The following is a 17,019-nucleotide window of genomic DNA, read 5'->3' as shown; positions in this document are numbered from 1 at the left end:
GTCAGTGGGCCGGCTTCTGACGGGAGGCGTTCCCGTGGGAACGCCCCCGTCAGGGAGGCACGCCCCCGGCATGCCCACCAAAGGGGGCGTGCTGTCAATCAACATTGACAGCACGCCCCCTTTGATCGGACACAACGAGCGAAGGAAAGTCCTTCGCTCGTCGTGTCTGGCGCATGCGCACGACGGAGCTCCCTCCGTCGTGCGCATGCTCAGTGCAGACCATCGACCCACTTGCGAGCGTACAGCCGCTCGCGAGTGGGTCTGAATCAGGCCCATAGTTCCCCCTGCACCAGAACGATTATTTTTTCTCAAAGTCAACCTTTTTTTATTTTCCCAACATGTTAGACCAATCGTTTATTGTCGTTTTCCAGCGTGTGGGAGCAAACCAATGATTATCGTTTGCTCCCACACTAGACGATTATCATTCCAACCAGTTCTAGTGTATGGCCAGCGTAAGACAATAGGATAGCAGGATATTTGCTGTTGCAATACTGTCATTTAGAACCAATCCCCAACCCATTGTCCTTCATGTATAGATCTAGAGGTCTCCAAACACCTATGTTAGTGCTGACTGGACTGGGAACAATACAGGACACGTTCATTCATTGCAATGTGTGACATTTTACTACAAAATATGCAAGAAGGTGAAAGTTCTATGGAAAAGTTGAACATTTGCTGAGACTGAGAGGGTGTATAATCTATAACTCGGGACACTGCCATCGTTCTTCCCCTGCCGCGTCCCCAGAGCATCTCTCCTCCGCCAGACCCCCCTGGGTGCCCTCGCAGAACAGTGCTCCAGTAAGGTCTGATTCTGCCACAGATGTGACCCCTCCTGTGATAGTCGCTGCCATGTTACAGGGGGGGTGATGTGAGCTCTGTGTGTGCAGTAACCGGGGATGTCGCCATCATGGTTTGATATCAGATTCCTGCATCATGTAACTTATGGTGTAAAGGAAAGATGTGAAATCACCATAATAGTTTATCTGATTCCCACTACGGCCCTAACTGTGTGGAGTTTGTATATTCTCCCTGTGCTTGCGTGGATTTCCTCCCACACTCCAAAAATATACTGGTAGGTTAATTGGCTCCCAACACAAATTACCCCTAGTGTGTATGTGTGTGAGCATGTGATAGGGAACATAGGCCCTCATTCAGAGCCGTTCGCTATTTGCGGTCGTTCGTTCAAAAACAAGGGGTGGCTATTCAAATGATCCATTCGCACATTGCAGTCTGTTCACACCTCTAAGTCTGAACGAGCGAGTAAAACATACGCTCGTTTATTTGATAAAAACGCCCCCTGGCCGCTCGCACCATACGTCATGTCCGCTATTTATTAGATTAATCGAGTACATCGTACAGCGTATGAACTGCTCGCTATTCTTGTGGTTGGTTTTTTCAACCGCTATTTTGCGAGCAGTTCTGAGTTAAAAAAAACCCAGTGACGTGGTCAATGACGCTGCTGTATTAATTATGCACTCCCTTAAAACGCCCGTTTTGACCTTTAAGCACGCCTGCGTTCGAATTCCACTCCCCCGTTTTCAAGCACCTTCCCCTGTTACCACCCACATACGCTTAATTCTGTCACTCAAAATAGCAGGCACTCGCTATATAGTGTACAAACGATTTTCGGCCGCACTGACTGGTTCGCGCATGCGTACTAAAAACCGTACGCATGCGCAGATGTGCGAACATCGCTCGGAACGAGCGTACTGCCGCTAGCGAGCGGCTCTGAATGAGGGCCATAGAGTGTAAGCTCCACTGGGGCAGGGACTGATGTGAATGGCCAAATATTCTCTGTACAGCGCTGCGGAATATGTGTGCGCTATATAAATAACTGGTAATAAATAAATCTGGCCGGGGTCCTGGAAATGTTCCGTCTGGTGACTCCACGTTACTCTCTGTTCAGGGCAATGCAGAATTATAAGGTGTTTATATTAAATATTATAATCGTATATTTATATGGTTCCACAAAGTGTCCGAGGCGCCAGACTGGCAAATAACACACAAATTATACAATATATTCAAATAGACATTACAGAGATCTCTACACAGCTGCATGACAGGCAGCAATGACAGCAGTCACTGACCAGGCAGCAATGACAGGCAGCAATGACAGGCAGCAATGACAGCAGTCACTGACCAGGCAGCAATGACAGCAGTCACTGACCAGGCAGCAATGACAGGCAGCAATGACAGCAGTCACTGACCAGGCAGCAATGACAGGCAGCAATGACAGGCAGTCACTGACCAGGCAGCAATGACAGCAGTCACTGACCAGGCAGCAATGACAGGCAGCAATGACAGCAGTCACTGACCAGGCAGCAATGACAGCAGTCACTGACCAGGCAGCAATGACAGCAGTCACTGACCAGGCAGCAATGACAGGCAGCAATGACAGCAGTCACTGACCAGGCAGCAATGACAGGCAGCAATGACAGCAGTCACTGACCAGGCAGCAATGACAGCAGTCACTGACCAGGCAGCAATGACAGGCAGCAATGACAGCAGTCACTGACCAGGCAGCAATGACAGCAGTCACTGACCAGGCAGCAATGACAGCAGTCACTGACCAGGCAGCAATGACAGGTAGCAATGACAGCAGTCACTGACCAGGTGCCCAGGGCGCTCAGACAGACAGGATCAGAGCTGCTGATGGGTTGGGGGAGTACTGGAGACATGGAAAGTGTAGGTCAGGACAAGAGGGCGGAGGGCCCTGCCATGTATATTTTTATATGTATCCTCCCAACATGCACACACAGACAATATCAATGCTCAGGAGACATTTCAAACTTTTAATAACATTTTATTTGTGAATCCTCCCCCTATATACAGCGCCCACCCATCCATGAGGTCAGTTTAGAGCCGGAGCCACAGTTCCGTCACCAATTCAGCACTTCCCGGCGCAGCCTGTGGGGGAAATAAACATTGTTAGAGTCCATCGATATTATATTATACACACAGAGTCCATGCCCCCCCTCTTCCTTCTCCGTATCTAAATGTATAGCTTGTAACTCCAGCCTCTCATTTCCATGGTCCATACCTCTCAGCCTCTAATCTCCAAGCATTTAGCCTCTGATCTAACACTAGATTGTTACTTCGGAAAGGGTATGAAATAGCGGCAGCTGAATAGTCGCCAGTTCAAATCCCGACAGAAGAAGCCCGAAAGCTGTAGATCCCGGCAGGGGTGGTTAGTATACTACCCCTAACCCTCCCTCTATGGTGCCTCACCCTAAACCGCCCCCTCCTAGTGCCTAATCCCCTCCCCCCCCCCGGGGTGCCTAACCCTAACCCCCCTTACCGCACCCTAAACCTAACCCTAATCTCCCCCCTGGGGGTGCCTAAACCTAACCCCCCCATCCCCAGGAAAGCTGCAATACTTAACAGGGTCCAGACGTTTGGGATTCCGGCGTCGGTATTTTGGTGGCCGGCGTCGTATCCGCCGGCAATTTAACTACATCCCGTTATTTCAATACTCCAGACTAATGGCTTCGGTTTGAAACCCAGGCTCTGAATTTCATACTGTCCTTCGTCTTATGGTTCCCGATTCTGATCTCAATACTCTAGAGCCCTGGCCTCGCTTCCACCTCCAGCTTCACTTCTATACTCCTGGTCTCTATTCTGAATCTCAGCCTCTGTTTTACATACGCCATACTCCTGACCTCTCTGCTGACTCCAGCCTCATATTGTCACCATGTCTCGTACACATGGTCCCTTCTGTGTGACCCCAGCATTTGCTTTCAGCCCTTCAGGGCTCCAGGCCTACCTCCCACACCATACCCGCCTACTCTCCCAGAACGGCCACCCGGAAAAGTGGGCAAGTCTCCCCCACAGCGAGAGAGACTTGCCCACATACTTGTCCCCAGAATGTCCCACACAGACATCGTAACATCCACAGTTTCCCCTGATATTGAGCCTCCGTCCCCTTCTCACCTCTGTAGCCATTTCCATAGTATCCATTCTGTGCATACGCTGACTCCTCGGGGGCTGAACAAAGAGACATGTGACCGTCAGTATAATAACTGTAACTTACTGCCCCCACTGTGTATGTATCCCCTCTGCACCGAGCACTATTATAGTGCCAGCTGCCGGCCATGCCCAAAGAGGTCTTCTAAGTCTGATAAATCACATTAATGTATACATATAACCCCATATATAAAATGTCCACATATAAAACATACAGAATTCCTAGTACATATATGTGTATGTGGGCCTGATTCTGAGTCACACGTAATAGCGTGCGCAGTATCTTAGGTTGGCGGTCGTCTGTCTGCGAGTTTATGAAAATTCCACTACAAAAATCTTCCCCCGGGTTCATCCGTTCAGCCGAATGTGTAAAGACTGAGATGCCCACTTCAGTGTTTGTACATGCAGTAATACCAATCGGTGCGTCCTTACATGCCACCATCGGTCCCACCATCAGTGCCTGCACCAGTTCTAAGTCAGGTGCCGTTTCTTCATCTAACTGCGGCCTCCTATGCCTGTGGCTGAGCGTCTGGGTACTAAGCTACTTGCACTGACACTCCCATAACACGCCCACTGAGCAGAACATGTGTGTGTGCACTACTAGCCACCTCCCATAACACACCCACTGAGAGGAACATGTTTGCGTGCACTACTAGCCACCTCCCATAACACGCCCACTGAGAGGAACATGTTTGCGTGCACTACTAGCCACCTCCCATAACACGCCCACTGAGAGGAACATGTTTGCGTGCACTACTAGCCACCTCCCATAACACGCCCACTGAGAGGAACATGTTTGCGTGCACTACTAGTCACCTCCCATAACACGCCCACTGAGAGGAACATGTTTGCGTGCACTACTAGCCACCTCCCATAACACGCCCACTGAGAGGAACATGTTTGCGTGCACTACTAGTCACCTCCCATAACACGCCCACTGAGATGAACATGTTTGCGTGCACTACTAGTCACCTCCCATAACACGCCCACTGAGAGGAACATGTTTGCGTGCACTACTAGCCACCTCCCATAACACGCCCACTGAGAGGAACATGTTTGCGTGCACTACTAGCCACCTCCCATAACATGCCCACTGAGAGGAACATGTTTGCGTGCACTACTAGCCACCTCCCATAACACACCCACTGAGAGGAACATGTTTGCGTGCACTACTAGTCACCTCCCATAACACGCCCACTGAGAGGAACATGTTTGTGTGCACTACTAGTCACCTCCCATAACACGCCCACTGAGAGGAACGTTTGTGTGCACTACTAGCCACCTCCCATAACACGCCCACTGAGAGGAACATGTTTGTGTGCACTACTAGCCACCTCCCATAACACGCCCACTGAGAGGAACATGTTTGCGTGCACTACTAGTCACCTCCCATAACACACCCACTGAGAGGAACATGTTTGCGTGCACTACTAGCCACCTCCCATAACACGCCCACTGAGAGGAACATGTTTGCGTGCACTACTAGTCACCTCCCATAACACGCCCACTGAGCGGAACATGTGTGCGTGCACTACTAGTCACCTCCCATAACACGCCCACTGAGCGGAACATGTGTGCATGCACTACTAGCCACCTCCCAGCCATGGACACCACTTTTCGGCCACATTCTGATACCCTGCAGACACAACGCTTGAACATTTGCAAATAGTCACTCAACTACGTGAAAATCAGCCTTGCGTGTGGGTTGCGTGCAGCCCTGTATCAGGCCCTGTGCGTGTAATATGTCTGTACCGTATGTCCAAGGGCTTTGTCCAGCTCCCAGTTGCTGATATCCACCTAGGAATCCGGAGATATGATAATGAATGGGAGACAGGTAACACAGCTGGGTGACAGGATTAGGGACCAGAGTGTGAGTCAGGGACAGAAAGCTGGAGGTACGGCAGCGTGGGGGAGTGCTGACTGGGGGAGCAGTGTTAGTACATTGGATAGGGAGCAGTGTAGCAGCATGGGGTGAGGAGTGATGTATAAGAGCACAGGAGGGGGAGCAGTGTAGCAGTATGGGGTGGGGAGTGATGTATAGGAGCACAGCATGGGGAGCAGTGTAACAGCATGGGGTGAGGAGTGATGTATAGGAGCACAGCATGGGGAGGGGAGCGATGTATAGGAGCACAGCAGGGGGAGCAGTCTAGCAGTATGGGGTGAGGAGAGATGTATAGGAGCATAGCAAGGGGAGCAGTGTAGCAGAATGGGGTGAGGAGTGATGTATAGGAGCACAGCAGGGGGAGCAGTGTAACAGCATGGGGTGAGGAGTGATTTATAGGAGCACAGCAGGAGGAGCAGTGTAGCAGCATGGGGTGGGGAGTGATGTATAGGAGCACAGCATGGGGTTGTGAGGAGTGATGTATAGGAGCACAGCAGGAGGAGCAGTGTAGCAGCATGGGGTGAGGAGTGATGTATAGGAGCACAGCAGGAGGAGCAGTGTAGCAGCATGGGGTGAGGAGTGATGTATAGGAGCACAGCAGGAGGAGCAGTGTAGCACCATGGGGTGGGGAGTGATGTAAAGGAGCACAGCAGGGGGAGCAGTGTAGCAGCATGGGGTGAGGAGTGATGTATAGGAGCACAGCAGGGGAAGCAGTGTAGCAGCATGGGGTGAGGAGCAATGTAGAGGAGCGCTGTAGGCGGAGCAATGTAGCAGCATGGGGTGAGGAGTGATGTATAGGAGCACAGCAGGGGGAGCAGTGTAGCAGCATGGGGTGAGGAGCAATGTAGAGGAGCGCTGTAGGCGGAGCAATGTAGCAGCATGGGGTGAGGAGTGATGTATAGGAGCACAGCAGGGGGAGCAGTGTAGCAGCATGGGGTGAGGAGCAATGTAGAGGAGCGCTGTAGGCGGAGCAATGTAGCAGCATGGGGTGAGGAGTGATGTATAGGAGCACAGCAGGAGGAGTAGTGTAGCAGCATGGGGTGGGGAGTGATGTATAGGAGCACAGCAGGGGTTGTGAGGAGTGATGTATAGGAGCACAGCAGGAGGAGCAGTGTAGCAGCATGGGGTGGGGAGTGATGTATAGGAGCACAGCAGGGGGAGCAGTATAACAGCATGGGGTGAGGAGTGATGTATAGGAGCACAGCAGAGAGAGCAGTGTAGCAGCATGGGGTGGGGAGTGATGTATAGGAGCACAGCAGGGGGAGCAGTATAACAGCATGGGGTGGGGAGTGATGTATAGGAGCACAGCAGGGGGAGCAGTATAACAGCATGGGGTGGGGAGTGATGTATAGGAGCACAGCAGGGGGAGCAGTATAACAGCATGGGGTGGGGAGCGATGTATAGGAGCGCTGTAGGCGGAGCAATGTAAGTGCATGGAGCAGGGTCAGATCACGCTCTCTGTACACGTCTGTGTTAATCAGCAGTGAGGAATCTCTCTGTAACCGTTCTGGCTTCCACTGATAAATTATAATGCGCCCTGGTTCCCTGACTGTACCTTTCAGAGGTCTCTGGGTGCTGGGCGCTGTGGGCGTAATCGGGGGAGTAGGGGCCCCCACTCTGATACTCTGAGTTCCTGAAGGAGCCAAGAACATATATGTACACACGTGTGTCCATTTATAATGACAATAACACACAGACAGCTGGGGATGGAGACCTGTTTTCTGGTCTCCTGAGTCAGGGGTGATAGCTAGTGACAGTTACAGACAGGTTATCATGTTAGTTGCATGCTGCACATACATGTAACAGAATAAATATGTTTCTCTTGACTGTGAAACATGCAAGTGACTTAGGGTGGGTACACACCTAAACTACCGGCGATCGTGCCGATGTTCAGGGCGGTTTGCCTTCACCCCGGACATCGAATGATTGCCAGTACACACTTAAAAGATTTAATGAAAGATGGAACAATCATTGTTCTGTCCTTCATTACTTTGTACAGCCTCACATGCGATATCGTGTGATTGACTGTGCAGCACGTCCAATCACATGATATCGCATGCGAGCGTGGGAATGCGCAAATCGGGCCGATATCGGTCAGGTGTGTACCCACCCTTAGATTTCAAACATGTTTATAATGAACATGTAGCAAGATTATAGCCTGACGCATGGAACATACAGGATGTGTGACATACAAGACCATGCACGTGTCATGCCTGTAACATGAAATCCTGCCGTCATCACATACCTTCTACAGAAGCAGATGGAGCAATTTCCTCTGTGGAGAGATATAAGAGAAGTTATCACAGCGAGAAGACGATGGTGGAAGGGTGCAGAGGCCGGGACAGAGGAAGATAGGAGGATTAGAGGCTGGGGGAAGATGAGGAGGGTGGGTGCATGTACTGTAGGGTGAGATGGGAGGGGATGGTGGATATATACGGGTGTAGGAGCAGGGAGGGAGAGATACATAGAGAGAAGGGCACTGAAAGAAGACAGCTGGTTAGATGAAAGTTTGGGGAGATGTAGGTATAGTTAGATAGTTGAGGACGGCAGCACAAGGGGGGGGGTTGATGTTTAGATATTTTCAAAAACTTTATCAGACAACCCAGGTCCTGATCTAACTGCAACATTTGTGCATCTTCCAATTATACTTTATAAGGTAAAGCAGATTAATAGGATAATTTCAACCCATGTAAAACAAATATTTAAGCAAAATGAGGCATGTGATATAGACATTCCCAGTGTGACGTCACTCTCCTGATCCGTATAACACATGTGATATAGACATTCCCAGTGTGACGTCACTCTCCTGATCCGTATAACACATGTGATATAGACATTCCCAGTGCATATCCCTCTCCTGATCCGTATAACACATGTGATATAGACATTCCCAGTGTGACGTCACTCTCCTGATCCGTATAACACATGTGATATAGACATTCCCAGTGTGACGTCACTCTCCTGATCCGTATAACACATGAGATATAGACATTCCCAGTGTATATCCCTCTCCTGATCCGTATAACACATGTGATATAGACATTCCCAGTGTGACGTCACTCTCCTGATCCGTATAACGCATGTGATATAGACATTCCCAGTGCATATCCCTCTCCTGATCCGTATAACACATGTGATATAGACATTCCCAGTGCATATCCCTCTCCTGATCCGTATAACACATGTGATATAGACATTCCCAGTGTGACGTCACTCTCCTGATCCGTATAACACATGTGATATAGACATTCCCAGTGCATATCCCTCTCCTGATCCGTATAACACATGTGATATAGACATTCCCAGTGTGACGTCACTCTCCTGATCCGTATAACACATGTGATATAGACATTCCCAGTGTGACGTCACTCTCCTGATCCGTATAACGCATGTGATATAGACATTCCCAGTGCATATCCCTCTCCTGATCCGTATAACACATGTGATATAGACATTCCCAGTGCATATCCCTCTCCTGATCCGTATAACACATGTGATATAGACATTCCCAGTGTGACGTCACTCTCCTGATCCGTATAACACATGTGATATAGACATTCCCAGTGCATATCCCTCTCCTGATCCGTATAACACATGTGATATAGACATTCCCAGTGCATATCCCTCTCCTGATCCGTATAATGTATGTGATATAGACATTCCCAGTGTGACGTCACTCTCCTGATCCGTATAACACATGTGATATAGACATTCCCAGTGTGACGTCACTCTCCTGATCCGTATAATGCATGTGATATAGACATTCCCAGTGCGTATCCCTCTCCTGATCCGTATAATGTATGTGATATAGACATTCCCAGTGCATATCCCTCTCCTGATCCGTATAACACATGTGATATAGATATTCCCAGTGCATATCCCTCTCCTGATCCGTATAATGTATGTGATATAGACATTCCCAGTGCATATCCCTCTCCTGATCCGTATAACACATGTGATATAGACATTCCCAGTGCATATCCCTCTCCTGATCCGTATAATGTATGTGATATAGACATTCCCAGTGCATATCCCTCTCCTGATCCGTATAACACATGTGATATAGACATTCCCAGTGCATATCCCTCTCCTGATCCGTATAACGCATGTGATATAGACATTCCCAGTGCATATCCCTCTCCTGATCCGTATAACACATGTGATATAGACATTCCCAGTGCATATCCCTCTCCTGATCCGTATAACACATGTGATATAGACATTCCCAGTGTATATCCCTCTCCTGATCCGTATAACACATGTGATATAGACATTCCCAGTGCATATCCCTCTCCTGATCCGTATAACACATGTGATATAGACATTCCCAGTGTGACATCACTCTCCTGATCCGTATAACACATGTGATATAGACAGTCCCAGTGCATATCACTCTCCTGATCCGTATAACACATGTGATATAGACATTCCCAGTGCATATCCCTCTCCTGATCCGTATAACACATGTGATATAGACATTCCCAGTGCATATCCCTCTCCTGATCCGTATAACACATGTGATATAGACATTCCCAGTGCATATCCCTCTCCTGATCCGTATAACACATGTGATATAGACATTCCCAGTGCATATCACTCTCCTGATCCGTATAACACATGTGATGTAGACATTCCCAGTGTATATCCCCCTCCTGATCCGAATAACGCATGTGATATAGACATTCCCAGTGCATATCCCTCTCCTGATCCGTATAACACATGTGATATAGACATTCCCAGTGCATATCCCTCTCCTGATCCGTATAACACATGTGATATAGACATTCCCAGTGCATATCCCTCTCCTGATCCGTATAACACATGTGATATAGACATTCCCAGTGCATATCCCTCTCCTGATCCGTATAACGCATGTGATATAGACATTCCCAGTGCATATCCCTCTCCTGATCCGTATAACACATGTGATATAGACATTCCCAGTGCATATCCCTCTCCTGATCCGTATAACGCATGTGATATAGACATTCCCAGTGCATATCCCTCTCCTGATCCGTATAACGCATGTGATATAGACATTCCCAGTGCATATCCCTCTCCTGATCCGTATAATGATGTGATATACACATTCCCAGTGCATATCCCTCTCCTGATCCGTATAACACATGTGATATAGACATTCCCAGTGCATATCCCTCTCCTGATCCGTATAACACATGTGATATAGACATTCCCAGTGCATATCCCTCTCCTGATCCGTATAACACATGTGATATAGACATTCCCAGTGCATATCCCTCTCCTGATCCGTATAACGCATGTGATATAGATATTCCCAGTGCATATCCCTCTCCTGATCCGTATAACGCATGTGATATAGACATTCCCAGTGCATATCCCTCTCCTGATCCGTATAACGCATGTAATATAGACATTCCCAGTGCATATCCCTCTCCTGATCCGTATAACGCATGTAATATAGACATTCCCAGTGCATATCCCTCTCCTGATCCGTATAACGCATGTGATATAGACATTCCCAGTGCATATCCCTCTCCTGATCCGTATAACACATGTGATATAGACATTCCCAGTGCATATCACTCTCCTGATCCGTATAACACATGTGATATAGACATTCCCAGTGCATATCACTCTCCTGATCTGTATAACGCATGTGATATAGACATTCCCAGTGCATATCCCTCTCCTGATCTGTATAACACATGTGATATAGACATTCCCAGTGCATATCCCTCTCCTGATCCGTATAACGCATGTGATATAGACATTCCCAGTGCATATCCCTCTCCTGATCCTTATAACGCATGTGATATAGACATTCCCAGTGCATATCCCTCTCCTGATCCGTATAACGCATGTGATATAGACATTCCCAGTGCATATCCCTCTCCTGATCCGTATAACGCATGTGATATAGACATTCCCAGACATTCCCAGTGCATATCCCTCTCCTGATCCGTATAACGCATGTGATATAGACATTCCCAGTGCATATCCCTCTCCTGATCCTTATAACACATGTGATATAGACATTCCCAGTGCATATCCCTCTCCTGATCCGTATAACGCATGTGATATAGACATTCCCAGTGCATATCCCTCTCCTGATCCGTATAACGCATGTGATATAGACATTCCCAGTGCATATCCCTCTCCTGATCCTTATAACACATGTGATATAGACATTCCCAGTGCATATCCCTCTCCTGATCCGTATAACACATGTGATATAGACATTCCCAGTGCATATCCCTCTCCTGATCCGTATAACACATGTGATATAGACATTCCCAGTGCATATCCCTCTCCTGATCCGTATAACGCATGTGATATAGACATTCCCAGTGCATATCCCTCTCCTGATCCGTATAACGCATGTGATATAGACATTCCCAGTGCATATCCCTCTCCTGATCCGTATAACGCATGTGATATAGACATTCCCAGTGCATATCCCTCTCCTGATCCGTATAACGCATGTGATATAGACATTCCCAGTGCATATCCCTCTCCTGATCCGTATAACGCATGTGATATAGACATTCCCAGTGCAAATCACTCTCCTGATCCGTATAACGCATGTGATATAGACATTCCCAGTGCATATCACTCTCCTGATCCGTATAACGCATGTGATATAGACATTCCCAGTGCATATCCCTCTCCTGATCCATATAACGCATGTGATATAGACATTCCCAGTGCATATCACTCTCCTGATCCGTATAACGCATGTGATATAGACATTCCCAGTGCATATCACTCTCCTGATCCGTATAACGCATGTGATATAGACATTCCCAGTGCATATCCCTCTCCTGATCCGTATAACGCATGTGATATAGACATTCCCAGTGCATATCACTCTCCTGATCCGTATAACGCATGTGATATAGACATTCCCAGTGCATATCCCTCTCCTGATCCGTATAACGCATGTGATATAGACATTCCCAGTGCATATCCCTCTCCTGATCCATATAACGCATGTGATATAGACATTCCCAGTGCATATCCCTCTCCTGATCCGTATAACACATGTGATATAGACATTCCCAGTGCATATCCCTCTCCTGAGCCGTATAACGCATGTGATATAGACATTCCCAGTGCATATCCCTCTCCTGATCCGTATAACGCATGTGATATAGACATTCCCAGTGCATATCCCTCTCCTGATCCGTATAACACATGTGATATAGACATTCCCAGTGCATATCCCTCTCCTGATCTGTATAACACATGTGATACAGACATTCCCAGTGCATATCCCTCTCCTGATCCGTATAACACATGTGATACAGACATTCCCAGTGCATATCCCTCTCCTGATCCGTATAACGCATGTGATACAGACATTCCCAGTGCATATCCCTCTCCTGATCCGTATAACGCATGTGATATAGACATTCCCAGTGCATATCCCTCTCCTGATCCGTATAACACATGTGATACAGACAGTCCCAGTGCATATCCCTCTCCTGATCCATATAACGCATGTAATATAGACATTCCCAGTGCATATCCCTCTCCTGATCCATATAACGCATGTGATATAGACATTCCCAGTGCATATCCCTCTCCTGATTCATATAACGCATGTGATATAGACAGTCCCAGTGCATATCACTCTCCTGATCCGTATAACGCATGTGATATAGATATTCCCAGTGTGACGTCACTCTCCTGATCTGTAGAACGCATGTGATATAGACATTCCCAGTGCAAATCCCTCTCCTGATCTGTATAACGCGTGTGATATAGACATTCCCAGTGCATATCCCTCTCCTGATCCGTATAACACATGTGATATAGACATTCCCAGTGCATATCACTCTCCTGATCCATATAACACATGTGATATAGACATTCCCAGTGTGACGTCACTCTCCTGATCCGTATAGCGCATGTGATATACATATTCCCAGTGTCGTGTTACTCTCCTGATCCGTATAATGCATGTGATATAGACATTCCCAGTGCATATCACTCTCCTGATCCGTATAACGCATGTGATATAGACATTCCCAGTGCATATCACTCTCCTGATCCGTATAACACATGTGATATAGACATTCCCAGTGCATATCACTCTCCTGATCCGTATAATGCATGTGATATAGACAGTCCCAGTGCATATCACTCTCCTGATCCGTGTAACGCATGTGATATAGACATTCCCAGTGTGACATCACTCTCCTGATCCGTATAACGCATGTGATATAGACATTCCCAGTGCATATCCCTCTCCTGATCCGTATAACACATGTGATATAGACATTCCCAGTGCAAATCCCTCTCCTGATCCGTATAACGCATGTGATATAGACATTCCCAGTGTGACATCACTCTCCTGATCCGTATAACGCATGTGATATAGACATTCCCAGTGCATATCCCTCTCCTGATCCGTATAACACATGTGATATAGACATTCCCAGTGCAAATCCCTCTCCTGATCCGTATAACGCATGTGATATAGACATTCCCAGTGCATATCCCTCTCCTGATCCGTATAACACATGTGATATAGACATTCCCAGTGCATATCCCTCTCCTGATCCGTATAACACATGTGATATAGACATTCCCAGTGCATATCACTCTCCTGATCCATATAATAGATGTGATATAGACAGTCCCAGTGCATATCCCTCTCCTGATCCGTATAACGCATGTAATATAGACATTCCCAGTGCATATCCCTCTCCTGATCCATATAACGCATGTGATATAGACATTCCCAGTGCATATCCCTCTCCTGATCCATATAACGCATGTGATATAGACAGTCCCAGTGCATATCACTCTCCTGATCCGTATAACGCATGTGATATAGATATTCCCAGTGTGACGTCACTCTCCTGATCTGTAGAACGCATGTGATATAGACATTCCCAGTGCAAATCCCTCTCCTGATCTGTATAACGCGTGTGATATAGACATTCCCAGTGCATATCCCTCTCCTGATCCGTATAACACATGTGATATAGACATTCCCAGTGCATATCACTCTCCTGATCCATATAACACATGTGATATAGACATTCCCAGTGTGACGTCACTCTCCTGATCCATATAGCGCATGTGATATACATATTCCCAGTGTCGTGTTACTCTCCTGATCCGTATAATGCATGTGATATAGACATTCCCAGTGCATATCACTCTCCTGATCCGTATAACGCATGTGATATAGACATTCCCAGTGCATATCACTCTCCTGATCCGTATAACACATGTGATATAGACATTCCCAGTGCATATCACTCTCCTGATCCGTATAATGCATGTGATATAGACAGTCCCAGTGCATATCACTCTCCTGATCCTTATAACGCATGTGATATAGACATTCCCAGTGTGACATCACTCTCCTGATCCGTATAACGCATGTGATATAGACATTCCCAGTGCATATCCCTCTCCTGATCCGTATAACACATGTGATATAGACATTCCCAGTGCAAATCCCTCTCCTGATCCGTATAACGCATGTGATATAGACATTCCCAGTGCATATCCCTCTCCTGATCCGTATAACACATGTGATATAGACATTCCCAGTGCATATCCCTCTCCTGATCCGTATAACACATGTGATATAGACATTCCCAGTGCATATCCCTCTCCTGATCCGTATAACACATGTGATATAGACATTCCCAGTGCATATCACTCTCCTGATCCATATAATACATGTGATATAGACAGTCCCAGTGCATATCCCTCTCCTGATCCGTATAACGCATGTAATATAGACATTCCCAGTGCATATCCCTCTCCTGATCCATATAACGCATGTGATATAGACAGTCCCAGTGCATATCACTCTCCTGATCCATATAACACATGTGATATAGACAGTCCCAGTGTGAGGTCACTCTCCTGATCTGTATAACACATGTGATATAGACATTCCCAGTGTGACGTCACTCTCCTGATCTGTATAACACATGTGATATAGACAGTCCCAGTGCATATCCCTCTCCTGATCCGTATAACACATGTGATATAGACATCCCAGTGCATATCACTCTCCTGATCCATATAACACATGTGATATAGACAGTCCCAGTGTGACGTCACTCTCCTGATCTGTATAACACATGTGATATAGACATTCCCAGTGTGACGTCACTCTCCTGATCTGTATAACACATGTGATATAGACATTCCCAGTGCAAATCCCTCTCCTGATCCGTATAACACATGTGATATAGACATTCCCAGTGCATATCCCTCTCCTGATCCGTATAACACATGTGATATAGACATTCCCAGTGTGACGTCACTCTCCTGATCTGTATAACACATGTGATATAGACAGTCCCAGTGTGACGTCACTCTCCTGATCCGTATAACACATGTGATATAGACATTCCCAGTGCATATCCCTCTCCTGATCCGTATAATGTATGTGATATAGACATTCCCAGTGCATATCCCTCTCCTGATCCGTATAACACATAACTTATGGAGTGCTCCCAATGAAGGCGTCCTGTGAGGCTGACAGTCGGCAGATGTGAATATGGAAAGGTACCGTATAGCCCACACATTTCACCTTTAGTAAAAGACCTTTAGGGCCTGATTTAGAGGTGGACGCAGAAGCGCACGAAACAAAGAAATACAAGAAAGACTCATTGCGCCATCACGTAGCAGCCGGCAGGGGATTGTCGGTCCTTAGGTACAATATAGAAGCAGAAGCGCATGAAGCATGGTACATTGGCAGTCGCCCGTCTGAGACTATGCAAATGCCGCTATAAACTCCTTCCCTGTGTATATCCCTGTGCCCGAATGTGCAAGGGCTGAGATGCCCACTGTCAGCGCCCGTGCACGCTGCAATAGCGATTGATGCATCCTGAGACGCCACCATCGGTCGCTCCATCGATACTTGTACCAGCTACAATGCAGGTGTAGTGTCTCCATCTGACCGTCTGACCGTGCATCTGAGAACGCAGACACTGGCCCTGACATGCAAACTGAATGGACCATTTTTGTGCCCACCACCTCCCAGCCACGCCCAGTCACCTCCCAGCCACGCTCAGTCACCTCCCAGCCACGCCCAGTCACCTCCCAGCCACGCCCAGTCACCTCCCAGCCACGCTCAGTCACCTCCCAGCCACACCCAGTCACCTCCCAGCCACGCCCAGTCACCTCCCAGCCATGCCCAGCACTTTCCCGCCACA

General features: G+C 47.6%; 1 protein-coding gene across 2 annotated transcripts in view; it reads right to left on the bottom strand.

The window, feature by feature from the left end:
- Positions 1–2,782: 2,782 nt before the first annotated feature.
- The window catches only part of LOC148431399 (uncharacterized), a 101,456-nt gene continuing 87,219 nt past the window's right edge, over positions 2,783–17,019 (bottom strand). For both annotated transcript variants that reach the window (XM_088466021.1, XM_088466023.1), the window contains 4 exons: positions 8,091–8,120; positions 5,716–5,760; positions 3,931–3,984; positions 2,783–2,907 (listed from right to left, as the gene is read on the bottom strand). In XM_088466021.1, coding sequence (XP_088322147.1) covers positions 2,888–2,907; positions 3,931–3,984; positions 5,716–5,760; positions 8,091–8,120 — 149 coding nt within the window. In that variant the 3' untranslated portion in view covers positions 2,783–2,887. The remainder of the gene's footprint in view (positions 2,908–3,930; positions 3,985–5,715; positions 5,761–8,090; positions 8,121–17,019) is intronic.

The sequence above is a fragment of the Taudactylus pleione genome, unplaced genomic scaffold (assembly GCF_031769625.1).
Source record: "Taudactylus pleione unplaced genomic scaffold, aTauple2 ptg002292l, whole genome shotgun sequence".
NCBI classification, from domain to species: Eukaryota; Metazoa; Chordata; class Amphibia; order Anura; family Myobatrachidae; genus Taudactylus; species Taudactylus pleione.
The sequence above is the reverse complement of the archived record's forward strand: the minus strand, read 5'-3'. Positions and strand labels throughout refer to the sequence as shown.